General features: G+C 40.9%; 1 protein-coding gene across 6 annotated transcripts in view; it reads right to left on the bottom strand.

The window, feature by feature from the left end:
* Positions 1-17,500, bottom strand: part of enah (ENAH actin regulator) — an 89,974-nt gene that overhangs the window by 5,072 nt on the left and 67,402 nt on the right. For 5 of the 6 annotated variants that reach the window (XM_061707389.1, XM_061707390.1, XM_061707388.1 and 2 more), the window contains 5 exons: positions 14,713-14,761; positions 8,465-8,516; positions 8,146-8,212; positions 969-1,053; positions 337-394 (listed from right to left, as the gene is read on the bottom strand). In XM_061707389.1, the coding sequence (XP_061563373.1) occupies positions 337-394; positions 969-1,053; positions 8,146-8,212; positions 8,465-8,516; positions 14,713-14,761 (311 nt within the window). The remainder of the gene's footprint in view (positions 1-336; positions 395-968; positions 1,054-8,145; positions 8,213-8,464; positions 8,517-14,712; positions 14,762-17,500) is intronic. The other variant, XR_009770469.1, reaches the window with a different exon arrangement.

Here is a 17,500-nt window from a genome sequence, read left to right as displayed (position 1 = left end):
GACAAAACAATATCAGGATTACTTCACACAAACCAAATAAATTTCAACTTTGTAAGTGTACATAAAAAAATATAAAAGGTCTGTACAAGCAGTGCCAAACGCTGCCACCTTGATATAAGTCAGTACAAGTTGACTAGAAAATATTGCACACACACTACTGTCAATTGGCTGTGAGGTGTTGTATTGGGCTATTTTACATTATTATATTTACATTATTATGCATGTTCATCATATATATCAAAGTACTGATACAGATCAATGGAACAAAAAAGGCCACTAACTCTCCATTGACAGTAAAAATGACTAAAACTGAAGTCAGGTTTAAAAGACAATTACCTTCGATAAGTTCTTCTTTTAGTTTTGAAAGCTCCTTCCTCATTTCATCAAGAATGTCCTATAAATAAACAAAAAGAATTAAAATATTGAGTACCATCAGGACTCAAATATCAGACATGTATTAAGTCTCAGAGCAGCTTTCCTTTGTACCCCTCAACTCCCCTTAATCATTCATAGGTCTTAAGACATGGGGGTTATGTAAGTAGAGGCCACTTGGTAAAAAGGACGTTCTATGTCTTTGCTTTGCTTTTTTACAAAGCAGTAAATCTTTGCAATCTATACACTTTCAGATTCGGCCCAAAGACTGACTTTATGACCGTAAGACATGAGCAAACTATCAGAGAGGGTATAAAATAGTATAATGAGCCTCATGATGTATGAGTGTTACCACTGTGACCTGTATCAGTGTTATTAACAGGTAACACTAGATCTAGATCCTTTTAGATCTACTTATCTAAAAGGCTCACTCAAAGAGGTCAAACAGATTAGTATTTAATACATGGTCACACCATAGGGGTGAACTTGTATCAGGTGAATAATTACAAAAGTGAGTGGGTGTAGGAGTCAGTGTAAGATGTGCTTCAGAAGTGATAAAACAAAGAGCAGTAACAGTGCTGTAAGTGTTACTTTACCTGTTTCAGTCTATCATAATCAACAGCTTCTCCTGGTACACCATTGGCACTAAAAGATACAGTTGGTGTAGGAGTGGACTTAGATCTATCCAACGAGACAAGGAACACATAAGATTCAGAGTGAACACATAAAAAAACAAAATCACTTAACAAAACAATCAAAGAGCAGCATCACATTCACAAACTACAGGGTTCAAAAAAAGAATAACAGCATGCCATGGTCTAAAAGCATTTAACCAAAAACCCTGACCTTATACTAGAAGTAAAACCTTTCTTTGTAAGACTGAATCAGTTTGTGTAGAAGACATAAGCCATGTTCTGTTTACCATTTCTACAAGGTCATGTAAACCCCAGCAGCAGCTGCATCTCTTGTTAGGCAAGCGCTGAATTGCTAAATGCAATTTTACTTGCACCCAACTTCAATATGTTGTGTTTATACATGATACTAGCCAAGTAAATGTCCAACCATTTTGTGTTAGCACCAAATGTATGTCATGAAAATGTGGTGATGACATGACTATGTAAAATTAGCATGTTTAGCCATTGCAAGTTGTGTGACTGCCACCTAGTGGACATGATTGGACATACAGGAGACTAATTGCAAGACAGGTAATGTTATTAATAATTATTTTATTTTCTATTGTGGCACCAGACGCACATGCATACAAATACTGTAAAAATGCAAGCTATAACTGAATGTAATAAAGTTCAAGTAAGAAGAATGAAAGTGTCACTCAGTGGAAACCTAGTTATAGGAGATGGACATCGTTATCCAAATCTTTTCTTCAGTGGGAATCATTTACAGATTCCTAGTCACTTTCAATAATAATGAAATAATGAAATAGTTTTTCACAGTTTTAGATTAACAGAGATGCAACAATTAAATAAAAGTAGCATTTGAGGTGATAAACATGTGCAACTACAGCAGCAGTTGTAACGTTCATGTTTTATTTTTTTTTTTACAATTTTCATATTTTTTCAAAATAATTTCATAATATATAACTGAACAAATAACTGAACAGTAATGTGTTAAAGTTCAAATTTTTGTAGATATCTTTTTAAGTTAAAACTGGCAAATTCACTGTTTAGGGTAATATTAAATACTTTGCCACTAAAGAAGTTGCAATCAAAAAACAACATTTGGTTTGCTCTTTCGTGCATGTGTAAATGCATTAATTCACTTACACAAACACGAAAGAGCTTTTATGCACGATAGGAATAGGGTGGGGCTGTACAATATGTTATAAGCATGTAAGAATTTCCATTTCCTCTGAATAAAAAACATATTGCATGCAGAAATCTATGTGGCATGCAAACACAATTATTACATTGAAAATCTTACAGAGCAACACTGCTTTAGATACAACACCCTGTGACTAATTGGAAAAACATATTAAAATAAACTAGAAAGGGGTGCATTTAGGGATGGGAATCGAGAACCAGTTCTTGTTGAGAACCGGTTCCCAGTGTTTCAAGTCCTTGGAATTGTTTGCCTTTTTTGCGAACGATTCCCTTATCGATTCCAGTGGGCGCGAATGACGTCACCAAGCACGTTGCACAACGTGCGCATTCGCGCCCAGCAGGAAAACATGGGGACAAAGCGGCATAAACGATCGAAAGTTTGGTTACATTTTACCAAAAAGGATGACAACAGGGCGACAATACTTGCAATGAGGACTAGAGCCCTGCGCGGGACTGTTTTTTTTATCCCGCTCCCGCTCCCGCCCGCTCCCGCTGCATTTCTGACCATTACCGCCCGCACCCGCAACGTCTGTGTTCCACTCCCGCCTGCTCCCGCAAAACTCTGAGAATTCATGCCCGCACAATGATAGAGATGCAAGAGAAATCTATCTGATTTAATGTTAACATGATAATTGTGGAGTTTGATGGAGAAGTTAAAAAGCAGTCTACCGCTAGCTTCTCCTTTCATCAAGGCAGGGAAGAGTATGACCCAGGCCAGAATAGATGAATGTCACCGAGCACTGACTAATGGCACTTATCCACTAGTACCTACCCAGTGCGCCCCGACTCGGCACGCCTCGTCCTCGTTTGTTTTTAAACACCCAGGTGAGAAGTAGGCGGGTTGGAGTGAAGCTGCTGTGACGTATTTGATTGTGTGATCTAAACGAAAAAGACAACACTAAAGATGTAGAACCTGGAGGAGATGATAGATGTGCTGCTGGGTCTGTGGCTTGTGTTCCATATCAAGTTAAAAATGAGCGTGAGAGAAGCTTCAAGCAGCAACGCTTTTTTTTTAAAATTTTGTTCGTGTCGGCGCTGATGAGAAGTCAGCTGGAGCCGCGAGTGGGTGACCGAGCACCTGGTAGATCTGGTCGTTCCTTATCGCCCGTCTAGATCCCTTTTTAATTCTCTCCTCAGCACCAGGTTTATGAACATCTGCACCTCAGAGTTGGATCATGAAACAGACTATTGCGCTGCCATTGCCTGTCGGATAAAATCAGGCTCTTGTGCCGACTCCCGCTTCCTGATTCAAACGTCTGACGGCCTGTAGTGTGATGACGTTAGATCCAGGGCCGGCTCAGCACGCTTAGAACCTCGGCAGAATAGGTACAGAAAAAGTACCTACTCTGCACGGCTCCACCCGCCTCGGCCCGTAGTGGAGAAGCGCAAGACGGGGGTGTGCCGTACTGTACGGTACTAGTGGAAAAGTGCCATAAGTTTGTGGTGTTGAACATGTTACTGGACATTCTTGTGTAATTGCCACAGAATAATTCGTTGTATTTAGTTAATTTTTACAAAAGAATATTTATTTTATTATTATTATTTTATATTAAATACATATTTTATATTACAAATAATTTTGTGGGGACCCCCTGGCACCATCTAGGAGCCCAAGGCTGGGGGCGTCTTAACACCTCACTTGTATTTTTTTGTTCAAAGATATAAACAAAGTTGATGCTAATCGACCTGTTTGTTCTCCTTTTTTCCAAATGAGAATCGATAAGAGAATCGATAAAGAATCGAATCGTTAAACAGAATCGAAAATGGAATCGAAAATGGAATCGGAAAAATCTTATCAATTCCCATCCATAGGTGCATTTCCTGAAAAGGCAGGGGGGAATGTTAAGGTGTTGAATGAGAGCCAAACTTCTGAAAAAACAGGTGAACTGCAGAAAATCAAAGAAATTGTAAATAATGTTGGGTAAATATGTTAAGAAAATGGTAAAATTTGGCTCAGTAATTTGAAAACTCTTTAGATGATGGAATACGAGAGAGAAGCTTAAGACAGGATGGGACACTGAAAAGAGGAATATTTGCTGAAGAGAAGAAGATGCACTTAAGACAGGAAGCCAAGCTGAAGAGAATAAGCTCAGCTGATGAAAGATCAGCTGAAGCCAGGAACATGAGCTGAAGACAAGAAGTTGAGCTCAAATGAGGAAAATCCGCTGTAGAGGAGAATAAGAGCTGACGATGGGAAGAAGCATGACCTCAAGGCAGAAGAAGATTACCTTAAAATAAGAGAAGCTGAAGAGAAGAAGATCAGTTGAAGAAGGAAACTGTTGAGGTTGAAGAATTTAGGCAAAACTCTAGCAGAATGATCTAATTTAGCAGGTGGCTGTAAGCCATAAAAGGAAACATTGAAAGCTGAAGTTGTGTTGACTTTAAATACAATTGCTGGAATGTATGAAGAAATGGAAAAACCATTTCAATTGCTAAAGAACTTGAAATTCATCCATATAAAGGTGAAGAGTGAGAAGAGGGGGAAGAAGGGGAAAGGAATGGACAGGACAACAGGAATTTTAATCTAGCTAAGTAGAAGGAGGAAGAGGAAGGGACGGTAGCTTTGGTTCTGTAGAAGGTGGTTCTACTTCTGTTTTGGGTGGTTCTGGTTGTGTTCGGGGTGGATCACTTTCATTTTGGGTTGGTTCTGGTTCTGTCAAACGTCGTTCTGCTTGTGTTCGGGATAGTACTGGTTCTCATATGGGTGGTTCTGGCCCTATCTAAGGTGGTTCTGGTTGTGTTTGAGGTGGTTCTGGTTCTGGTTGTATTCTGGGTGGTTCTAGTTGTGTTCAGGGTGACGGATGACACGTCAGCTAGAGCAGACATTCTCAACCCTGGGGTCACAAGATGATTTCTGCCAAATCATTTGGGGAAAATATAAATTCACAAAGGTAATTTGGCTTCCGACTGGACGTTAGAAGGACAACAAGCAGTTGGTCTTCAAACAGCCATTTTACTCAAAACCAGTTACTGTTGACTAGGCTACACCAAAGCAACAACAACGGACCTGTCCACTATTCTCATGTCTGACCTTGTCATTCACACGTCATCAGAGCAAAGACATGTATTCTCTCCCTGGTCTGAGCGGCGGCTGCAGAAAGCAGACGCGTTCATCTACAGTCTGAAATCGCAGAAGGTAAACTTAAACAATGGGCTACTTAAACATTATAAAAGTAAGCGTTGTTATATTCATATTAAATTACATCATGTCAAACAGAGAGTTGTTTTCTGCTTGATTGTTTGTCCAAAATTCATTGAATCAATGTGGTATTTGTATGCGATTCTGGGGAGAATGAAGAAAAATATATTAAAAAAAACAAACAAAAAACAAGCGCGTTGTTGTTTTTGCCACATCTGCAGCAACTTTCCTAAGTGGAAAAATGGAGTGATGGCTTAAAGGGGACCTATTATGAAAAACAGGTTTTCTCTTGCTTTAACACATATAAAGTGGTCTCCCCTCAGCCTGCCAACTCAGAGAAGGACGAAAGCAACCAAATTCTGCAGTGTCTGTACAGCCGCCCGGATGAGCCGTCCAGTGTGATGTGGATCTACGAGCCGTTCAGATTCGGCGCATTTTCGTTACGTAACCAAAATGCAAACCACGGCCACAACTATAAAACCGTGTTACTGCATGCGAGTGTCCGACTATCGTAGCACTGCGTGACATCATCTCTCTGTCCATCTCCCTCCAGCAGCTGCCACTTTATTGAGGTTTTTGTAGTGAAATGAGGAGGAATCATAGGGATAACTTCTCATTTCAACTAACTGGATCAGCCGTTCCTCATCCGTGACTGTTTCCTACAGCGCCTTCAACCGGCTTTCAACGCGAGCGACAGGAAGAAAATAGAAGCAGGGCGTCCGACAAATGTTCAGCTCAAAACGGCGCAGAGCCTCATTATCATAGCTCGGCCCACTCAGAATCCCGCATAGATAATGAGGTTAGAGAATGGGAAGATAAAGACATGGCTCAGAGGCTGAATTTCTAATTTATTTAGCAAAAACAATCAAAAGCTTGTTTTTAAGACATTCAAGGCCTGTTTAAAATGGACATTAGATGCCATAATAGGTCCCCTTTAAAAGAAGAAGTGCTCCAGACAGTCAGCAGCAGCAGGGGTCCCAAGATCAGCCACCAGAACCACCACCAGAGGAAAGTAAGGTACTGGCCGTGCCGACACCGGTGGCTGATAAAGGTTCCAGGCTCCTTAAATATCAACCCCACTTTTTGAAATATGGCTTTTCCTGCACAACAAAAAAACAGCGTTTACTACCTACTATGTGTCATTTGCTCTGAGGTGCTTGCGCACAAGAGCTTGAAGCCAGTAAAAAGAAAATTACCTTTTGTTATTTATTTTCGGTACATTTTAACCGCAAAATGATGGGCAACCACTGTCGGTCTGCTACTCGGAAATGTAGCCTCTTGATGCTGCATGTTTTTCAAAAAATCCCAATGTATTTCAAAATAAAATGATAAAGAAACTAATAGTTGAAGTGAGCTCATATCATAAGTGCTTGTCTGATTATGAAAATGCTACGTATAAGGTGTATTGATCGGGCATTGTTTCAGCATCGCTGACACCGCTTTATCCATCATGCGTAGTGTGTGTGTGTGTGTGTGTGTGTGTGTGTGTGTGTGTGTGTGTGTGTGTGTGTGTGTGTGTGGGGGGTCGCGGACAGCAATGCATGTTAAATCTAAAAAATGTAACTGCCGTATCTCAAGGACATTAAATCCCATCAAAACATGGCTTCAAACTCTTGTGAACCATTTAAAGTTTGAAAAGTGTCTGGGAAAGAAGCTATAAGAAACTATGTAAGAACAAATCTGCAAAATTTCGAGACCTTCGAAGGCTCCCATCCTGACAGATGCCTCTGGCCTATATCTTGCTTAGAAAAATCAATATCTTATATATATATGACACCTTGCAAGCTACCAATCCAGTGAATTCCACTTTGATAAGGACAAAATGGGAGGAGGAAATGGGCACTGAGATCCCGGATGCTCTATGGGCAGAGAGTTTAGAACACGTCCATAAGTGCTCTAATAACGCTAGACACGGCCTAATCCAGTTTAAAATCATACACCGTCTTCATTATTCTAAGGAGAGGTTACATAGAATAAACCCTGAGATCTCCTACATGTGACAGATGCCTCTCAGCAGACGACACGTTGCTCCACAGCTTGTTCTATGTCCCAAGGTTAAGACCTATTGGTTTATGTATTTTTACCTTTATTTAATTTTATTGTATTTATTCATTTATTTATCTATTGTTATTCTTAGCTATTTTTCTTTTTTTGTATTTTGCATTCCACATTTTATATCAGGTTCTTCATTTATTATGTCTAAGAAAACAAAAAAAGTGCACTATGACCTGTACTATGCGCACTGATCTGTGTATACTGTAAATTTGTAACTGTATTTTAATGTGCTCTAATAAAACACACTTGAAAGAGTTACTTATAACCTTAAAAATCAAAACCCTTTTTAAAGCCCAACTAAAGACAAGTCATTGAACCACGAGAAAACTGCTATGTCACACAGACTTCCTAAAAACAACTTCCTAAAAACACAACGCATCTAACCACATTTGATTAAATAATGAACATTCAGTGTGGACATGAATTTAAAGAAAACTTCAGTGACGTGAAGATGCTCAGAAAAGCTAATAAATTGCATCAGTATTACATCATGCAGGAGTTAGTTGATGTTAACGGCTCTTATTAAATTAGTATATGCCTGAAAGTAGATGAGGTTTAAGAGCATTACTGCTGGCCATTCTGATAAGCAAATTAATGTCAATTACATCATTAGTAAGAAAAAAATTAATTTGAGGCGGATAAAAACTGTATTTAGAAGGCTACATCTAGTAAAAGCAAGCAGTAATGAGACAAACATGCAAGACAATATTAGTGTAACAGAGAAAGGGGGTGACATTGTACCTTCCAATAACTGGAGATTTGCTACCATTCATAGTGTTTGTTCTTTCCCATGGCTTTCTGGGCATGTCTAGAGGACAACAGGACACATAAGAAATGTAAAAGCTAAAGTTTTATTTATAAGTAAAATTTTTTCATGAGTTATAAAGTACGCCCATTTAAAATAAGTGGATATTGAGGCATTGTGTGTGGTGCAGGTGTATGAAAACCCTCCAGGAATGTGCAACGAAATTAACTATAATTTGGAAAATTCACATCTATTTTGGGATAGTGAATGTTGGACAATAATATTCAGATATTTCATGTTCTCTCTGATACTCACCTGGTGTGCTACAAGCCGACATTTTAGGAGTTATACTTATCTCTCCCTCCTCCTGTTAGCGGACACAGAGAGGATACAAAAGTTAAGGATGAATCATAAAACCAATCAATAAACGATAGGCACACCACCTATGTTTTTTAAACAGAACACAAGTTGGATGTTTTATGATGACCCCCTAGAAGCGTGCAAGCCAAAACATGATGATATAATTATAAAGTTGTTCCATTAAGTGTATCCTTGAGTGTTGACCTCTTAAAAACAGCTTTACCTGAAACACATCTAATTTTTAATTTAATTTAAATTTATTTATTTATATATTATTTTATATTTATTTTAAAGTATTGATTATTACCATGATTGCAGAGCCACACTAGTAACTTTAGTCACTTAAAAGCCTGCAGGAAGAGGATTATGGCCTAAATAAAATAAATAAATAATGTAAATGACATATCTGACATATCCGAATTCGGATTTTTGTGCTCAGAACTATGGATACCTGTACAGGACGAACAGCAGTTTTCTGAATATGTTGGATTGCAGTGCCTCTTGAGGGACCCCAATAGAAGATGTTCAATTCAATTTACATGGCATCTATTACAACATAAGTTGTCTCTAGGTGCTTTCCAGAGACCAGAACATGACCCCTGAGCAATTATTACATAAACATAACATAAACAATGGCAGGTAAAAACACCTTAAGCCAAACAGTGGCAAGGAAAAACTCCCCTTTAGGAGGGAAGAAACCTGGACCAGGACCTGGATCATAAGGGGGGAACCTCCTGCTGAAGACCAGCTGGACAGGCAGGAAAAAGGGAGGGCAGAACGAGAGGATGAGACACAATGGTAAGACAGCAGACACGGAAGTGGTCAGAGGGTGGTTTTGTAGGTCAGGATGTCGGCAGATCTCCAACAGACATCCATACAGATGGATTGAAGAAAGCAGGGATGGTCAGATGGCGGGTAGGCAGGGCAGCATGCAGCTCCTGAAGCTCTGGCTTGGAAACATGCACAGAAAAGAAAAGGAGGGAGCAGACCAGCACAACAAACTACAAGAACAATGGGGAACAATTGTGGTTATGAGACACTTCTCATTAATAACGGAGGGTTGATCTGAAGAAAGGAAAGAGAAGAAGAGAGAAGGAGAGGTGATGAGCACCGCTCAGTGGGTCATGTCGGTGTCCCCCTGCAGCAGGTCTGTAGCAGAATATTTAGAAAGAAGCTCTGTTTAAGAACAGCTACTTTAGTCTTGTTCTATAGCTGCAGCTATGACTACTGACTCTAACACACTAGAGTTTACACATCAGGCTTTATTAAACAAAAAGGTTTTAAGTTTGGTTTTAAAGGTGGAGGTGGTGTCAGCCTTCTTAACCCAGATCGAAAGTTGGTTCCATAGTAACAGTGCCTGATAGCAGAACGCCCGCCCTCCAAATCTACATTTAGATACTCTAGGACAGGGGTGTCGGACTCCAGTCCTCGAGGGCCGTATTCCTGCATGTTTCAGATATTTCCCTGCTTCAGCACACCGTGATAAAAGTAGCTGTGACATCAACAGAGCTGTCCAGACCTTGATGACAAGCTGGTGACGACCATTAATTTGAATCAGGTGTGTTGATGCAAGGAGACATCTAAAACATGCAGGACACTGGCCCTCGAGGACTGGAGTCCGACACCCCTGCTCTAGGAACTACGAGTAAACCTGCACTCTGAGAACGGAGAGCTCTGCCAGGAACATAAGGCACTATCAGGTCTTGCAAATATCGTAGAGCTAAGCCGTTTTGGCCTTTATAAACAATACAATACAATTTTAAATTGGATTCTAAATTTTACGGGTAGCCAATGTAGTGAAGCTAACACTGGAGAGACGTGGTCTCTCCTGCTGATTCCTGTCAGCACTCGCGCTGCTGCATTTTGGATCAGCTGGAGGATATTCAGCTAATTACTTGGACATCCTGCTAATAACACATTACAATCTAGTCTAGAAGATACGGTAACACTTAATAATAACTATCCGTTATAACTAGTTAATAGATCAATAGTAAATTGTTAATTGATGAGTTACTAATCAACTTGTTAAATAACATTTTTCAGCTTAAGAATTTATAACTGTGCTTATAGATGGACAATAGATAACTTACAAGCTGTTAGGAAAAGAGTTATAAATGACTCCTTAACTGTATGGTAGTGATATATAACTATACTTTATGATGTAGTAATAGATCATGAATAAGCTATTAGTAAATTTCTTACTGATGACTTGTTAAGTATCCGTTTAATAGTTTATATATGTTATCGGGACGTTATTCTAAAGTTACAACTATTCCTCATTTATTAACTGTTTGTAAATTAAGAATAGTTGCAACTTTAGAATAACGTCCCAATAACATACATAAGCTAATAACTAATATTCAACTCATACTTTACAGATCAGTTAACAGTTTAAACATCTACTAATACCAGTGAAACTTTGTAGTACAGCAAATGGGTTGAACAAGTTCAAGGTACATAAGTTTGATGTGAATTTTGCGTGCGTGTCTGTTTAGGTTGTCACCGGTTGTTACTAGGGTCGTCCCGATCAGGATTTTTTAGCTCCCGATCCGATCCCGATCACTTGAGTTTGAGTATCTGCCGATCCCGATTTTTCCCAATCCGATCACTTTTTTTGGCTCCCGATACATTTCCGATACTTTTTCCCGATCAGATACATTTTGGCAATGAATAAAAAAAAAAGAAAAAAAAAAAGAGGACTGAAAACTAAATATAAGTTTCTTTTCTTGTCCATTGGAGAACAACATGGACGTATATTTCAACAAAGCTTATCAGCTCTGGTGCCACAAAATGTAAAAGCATGAAATTGTAAACTAAAACAAAAAGTGCAGAATAGTGCTATATCAAAAATAAATAAATTTAACTTCAAAAGAGGTAGTTTAATGACATCCAGTCAAACTCACAAACACAAGAACATTTTTAATCCTTTTTGGCTTAACCTTAGTGCAACATTCTGAATGGAATGAAATGAATAGCAGCAGTTTAATGCAACATGAACAGATATAAAATTTCACAATTCAAACATGTAAACCATATTAGTTTCGCTTACTTTGTCACGCCGACCGGAAGTGACGTTAAATGCAACGATATATAAAACGATTTAATGCAGAAAATGCAGAGGATGCAGAAGAAAAGGCTTCTAAGAAGACAGATGAGATGCCAAAAAATCCAAACACAAGATGAAATTCAAGGAATCAGTTTGTATGGACAACTATGCATGGTAAGCAGTGCCGCCCCTCCCTAAACGCAGAACACCTCATCTTCCAACGGGGGCCATGTTTCGCGCAAGGGGACGCATTTGCTCGACAACACATTTGCTCGGCAACACATTTGCTCGACAACGCATTGGCTCGGCAACGCATTTGCTCGGCAACGCATTTGCTTGGCAATGCATAGCCTATGCGTAATGGATGCGCATATGCGCTACCGTGAGGAGGAGGGGAGAATAGAGATCTGAATGGTGAGTAATCTGGCTGTGCAATGATTGGCAGCACCCGGAATCTGACCAATCAGAAGGGTGCAGGCGGGCTCTTGCAGAGATTTAAACTTTTCATCCAAAAGACATCACAAATCCGGAGCGAGCAAGAGAAGAAAAAAGGCAAAACATGAGGAAACCCGTGCTTCAATTGAAGGTGTGCATGTTGTTGAAATAAATGTTTAGCACAAAAATGTCCAGATTTCATGGGTTTGTATTCTACTGTAGGCTATACAATTTTATACTGCTGTTCAGTACAGCGGCCGTTTTGGTGACTGCTAACATTTTTATTTTTTTTCACAATATGTTTTTATAATTTATCATGTTCATATCAAATCCATAATAACGCTCTAAAATGACAAATATACTGAAAATGGAACAAATAAATCTTGCCCTTCTTCAATGTATGTAAATAATGTGGCGCATTGGCTGTGTCGTTGTACTCAAAGCAACGGGTCCCAATAAGCCGTGATACGTCACGTTTTGACATTAAAACGTTTTTCACAGAGAGACTGTGAGAGATTGTGTCGCTGTCGCCAAAGTATGGCCGTCTTGTTAGTGTCTTTCTGATATTAAACCTGCGATTTTGAAATTTTGCAGTTCTTGTTAAAGCTTGCATATTCATTGTGGACTCATTTAATGAAACTTTTTGGAAAGATAATTTTAAAGACCCTTTTATTTTTAGCGGGATGACCAGAGAGGTGGGGGGGGCGCAGGCAGGTGGAAGCAGCAGCGGGATGACCGGCGGGGGAGCAGGCCAGAACGCAGCTCCTGAAGCTCCGGCCTGCAAACATGCACAAAATAGAAAAGAGGGGGCCAGCACAAGAAACTACAGGGACGATGGATAAAAATGATGGCTATGAGATACTGACTCTAACACACTAGAGTTTACACTAACTAGAGGTTTACTAAACAGAAAGGTTTTAAGTTTAGTTTTAAAGGTGGAGGTGGTGTCAGCCTTCTTAACACAGATTGGAAGTTGGTTCCATAGTAACGTGCCTGATAGCAGAACGCCCGCCCTCCAAATCTACATTTGGATCGTCTAGGAACTACGAATAAACCTGCACTCTGAGAACGGAGAGTTCTGCCAGGAACATAAGGCACTATCAGGTCTTGCAAATAATGCGGAGCTAAGCCATTTTGGGCTTTATATGCAAGTAATAAAATGTTTAATTAGATTCGGAATTTTATGGGTAGCCAATGGAGCGACGCTACTAATAAATGAGAAATAGTTGCAACTTTAGATTAATGTCCCGATAGCATATATCAACCATTAAACTGATACTTAACAAGTCATCAGTAAGTCATTTACTAATAGCTTATTCATATATATATATATATATATATATATATATATATATATATATATATATATTTTGCTTAATTATAAGGTAGCTTATGTATCATTAACATACGGTAAAGGAGTCATTTATAACTCGTCACCTAGCAGCTTATAAATGATGTTGTCCATCTATAAGCACAGTTATAAATTCTTAACAAGCTGTTAACTGTTATTTAACAAGTCATTAATAACTCACCAATTAACAATTTACTATTGATCAATTAACTAGTTATAACGGATAATTATTATAAAGTGTTACCTTCTGAGTAATTGGAATTTAGAAGCAAAAAATGAGTGGACATCCAGTTCTTGATGTCCCTAAGACATGCCTGAAGTTTAGCTAACGGTTCTGTTTCATCTGGCTTCATAGACAAAGCACTGCATGTATAAATTGCACTAGATTGGGTCTAGCACTGAACCCTGCGGAACACCATAACAGACCCTCGACTGTTCTGAAGAAACCTCATGTACATGAACAAATTTGGTATTTGTCAGATATATATGATGTAAACCCATCCAGAGCTGTTCCTTTAATCCCAACAGCATGCTCTTTCATGAATAGAAGAATAGATAGAATTGTCTTTATTGTCATTGCACATAATAGAAGGTGTCTAAGATGTGTTCGTTTGATACTTGATGTTTCTGAAATAAAAAACAGATGGTTAGCTCGACCCCTTAGTTACTGTTGATAATCTATCAATATCGTTTATATTTTTACAACAATGACTGCCTATGTGAAAATTTCACCTCAAGAGGTCTTGGAGATGACCAGTTTTCATCAAGGAACATTCAAATCGGACTTAAATATTCCACAGAGGGATATGTTAAAAATATTAAAAAAACATGTATGGTTGGTAATGAGGTTCAATTGGTGACAAAAGTTTACAGATCACGGCACAAGTGGAAGAAGCCTCCACCAAGGCTACATTTACACAGCAGGTATTACTGCTCAATTCAGATTTTTCGCAGAGATATGATTTTTTTGTGGTTGTTCAGATTAGTATTTTAAATGCACATTATATCAGACTTCATTGTGAACAGATTTTCTGCTTAGAACTGACCCGCACTTCATCAGGTGCACTGAAGTAAAGTAAGCATGCAGCAGGAAGATAACCGGTCTCAATTATTTTTGAAGTGTTTCCTAGATTGCTAGATATAATTCAATCCTGCAGATTTGTAAATTGCTTCCAAGTAAAGCCCAAATACTAGGACATAGATGAAGCACTGCTTGTCTGAGAAGTCAGTTTAGACAAGATATAATAAATAAATGCACAGCTTGCTCTCACTTAGGAAACTGTGGTACATGTAAATTAAATTGTATGTTTCAGCAGTAAGTGGTTTGGTTATGATATTCCAATGAGCCAAATATGATTCAAGTATACTTACGGATCTCTGGTCAGGTTCAGGTGAAGAGTCCTTCTCTGCAATTCTTCTTCTTTAAGAACAAAATCCAGACATAATAAGGAGAGGGGGAATGATGAATGAAAGCATAGATTATGTTAGACTAGATCTGATTTCCTTCTTGAGTCTAAATTACATATACACGTAGACAAGTCAGTTGGAACCCTTCCACTAAAGAATGAAAACCCCACCCGCCCATGTGCCGTGCCTTAAGGCTGAATTATTGTTCTGCGTTAAACCTACGCCGTAGGGTACGCGGCTACATGGGAGTCTCTCCGTAGCCTACGCTGTAGCCTGACCTGCACCTCCCAAAAATTGTAACTAGGCGTCGAGGCGACGCAGACCCAACGCAGACCGAGAGGACTGTGATTGGTTTGCTTGGTAGCAACGCATTTCCGGTTCCGGTTTGTGAAGCAGTCGTGAACTTGTGAAAGTCGTGAATTTTTTTTTTTGGGGTTGTTTTGTTTTTTTGCACAATAGTTGTCCTTATCTCTTTGATTGGGGGGGGGGTGGGGGGGGGGGTGGTACTGCACCGCAGCGAAATGGAGTGACGGAGAATTCCCAAGGGTTCACGACGGCGTCACGGCAACGGCTTAGGCTCTGCGTTGGTTTAACACAGAACCTTAATTCAGGTTTTAGGTCCCACTGGCTGGTGCCCTCCTTGGATTCTAAGACGGTCTGGCGTGGGGAGTGGCGGCCCATTGCCTTCCCTTACCCAGTGCACTGGTGGTGGTCTGATGCATGACACTGACCCAACACACCAGTACTAACTGGGATTCAGCCCAAAGTAATGGTCGCAGTCACCAGTTGTTGCTGAGCTAGTGTTGGAGATCAACATCACTGCTTTAAAGTGTTACTTATTACTAATTTGTAGGATAATTTCGATTTAAATTGTGCTGTAGATATTAGATTAGATTAGTCCTTTATTCATCCCTCAGTGGGGAAATTCGCTTTGTGCAGCAGCAGTACACACAACACACACATGCAGCAAAAGAAGGATGAAACAAGTAAAAAATATATAATTATAAAATATAAACAGTATATACAGGGGAATAAAAATAAAAGTAGTGCAGTACAAGAAGAAAAAAAGCAGGTAGGATTTTTATGAGACAGACAGATATTGCACATGTTATTGTTATTGTCTGTTACTACTGTGATCAGCCTGGTTATACAGTCTGATGGCAGTGGGGAGGAAGGACCTGCGATTCCTCTCAGTGACAGATCGCGGGTGATGAAGCCGGTCACTGATGGATCTCTCCAGGGCTCTGACAGTCTCATGAAGGGGGTGGGAGACATTGTCCATGATGGAGGACAGCTTAGCCACCATCCTCCTCTCCCCCACCACCTCCACCCGGTCCAGACTGCAGCCCAGGACAGAGCCGACTTTCCTCCAGTCTCTTCCTCTCTGCGGCAGTGATGCTGCTGCTCCAGGAGACCACCCCATAAAAGATGGCCGACGCCACCACAGAGTCATAGAAGGTCCTCAGGAGGCCGTCCCTCACTCCGAAGGACCTCAGTCTGTGCAGCAGGTGGAGTCTGCTTTGGCCCTTCTTATAAAGTACCTGAGTATTTATGGTCCAGTCCAGTTTTTTGTTCAGCTGAACACCCAGGTACTTCTAAGAGTCCACTATCTTTATGTCCGTTCCCTGGATGTTCACCGGAGAGGGGGGGACTTAGCGCCGGCTCCTTTGTTTTCCCAGCATTAATGTGGAGGCGGTTCCGCTGGCACCAGTCTACAAATCTGTGGTTCAGTTCTCGGTACTCCGTCTCGTCTCCATTGTTGATGAGACCGACGATGACAGAGTCGTCCGAGAACTTCTGTAGGTGGCAGGTTGTTTTGTGGTGGGTGAAGTCAGCTGTGTAGACGGTGAAGAGGAGGGGGGCCAGGACGTTCCCTGTGGAGCTCCTGTGCTGCAGACCACCGTGTCAGACACACAGCCTCTTGTCCTCACAAACTGTGGTCTGTTTGTGAGGAAGTCCAGGACCCATGATGTCAGCGGCTGGCAGACTCCAGCATGGTCCAGTTTGTCCCTCAGCAGCTCTGGCTGGATGGTGTTGAAGGCACTGTAGAAATCATAGAACATGATCCTCACAGTGCTTCGAGCCCGCTCCAGGTGGGGCCAGGGACCTCTGCATCAGGAAAATGACGGCGTCCTCAACCCCGATGCTCGGCTGGTAGGCGAACTGCAGCGGGTCGGTGGGTAGGTGGTGAAGGACCAGCCTCTCTAGGGTCTTTCCCAGGTGTGATGTTAGGGCCACCGGCCGGTAGTCATTGAAGTCGCTGGGTCGAGATGACTTGGGCACCGGTACCACGCAGCACGTCTTCCACAGCTGTGGTACCTTGTGCAACCTCAGGCTCAGGTTGAACATGTGCTCGACAATCCTGCAGAGTTGCCTGGAGCAGGATTTGAGCAGCCTGGAGGTGATGCCATCTGGACCTGTCGCCTTCTACACCTTGAGCCTGGCCAGTCCTCTCTCCACCTGAGCTGTGGAGAGCACCACATTGGGCGGGGGGGTGGTGGGTGGGCTGGGCGGGGCTGCAGGGAGGAGGTAGGTTGGTAGATTTTATGGAGTAAGGAGTGGGCTGGGTGGGTTGTGAAGGAGCAGCGGTGGGGCATGGTGGGTGGTGGGGTTGAGAGTGGGCAAGAGTAGCAGGGAGGGGGGTTGAGGTGTGAGTCCTTTGAGCAGCAGGGGGAATGATGTATTTGCCACTTTAAGGTTGGCATAAAAAAGGTCCAGTGTTTTATTTCCTCTGGTGCTGCAGGTACTGGCT

The sequence above is a fragment of the Cololabis saira genome, chromosome 18 (genome assembly GCF_033807715.1).
Source record: "Cololabis saira isolate AMF1-May2022 chromosome 18, fColSai1.1, whole genome shotgun sequence".
Classification (NCBI taxonomy): Eukaryota; Metazoa; Chordata; class Actinopteri; order Beloniformes; family Belonidae; genus Cololabis; species Cololabis saira.
Note: the sequence above shows the minus strand (reverse complement) of the source record. Positions and strands in the feature narration are given on the sequence as shown.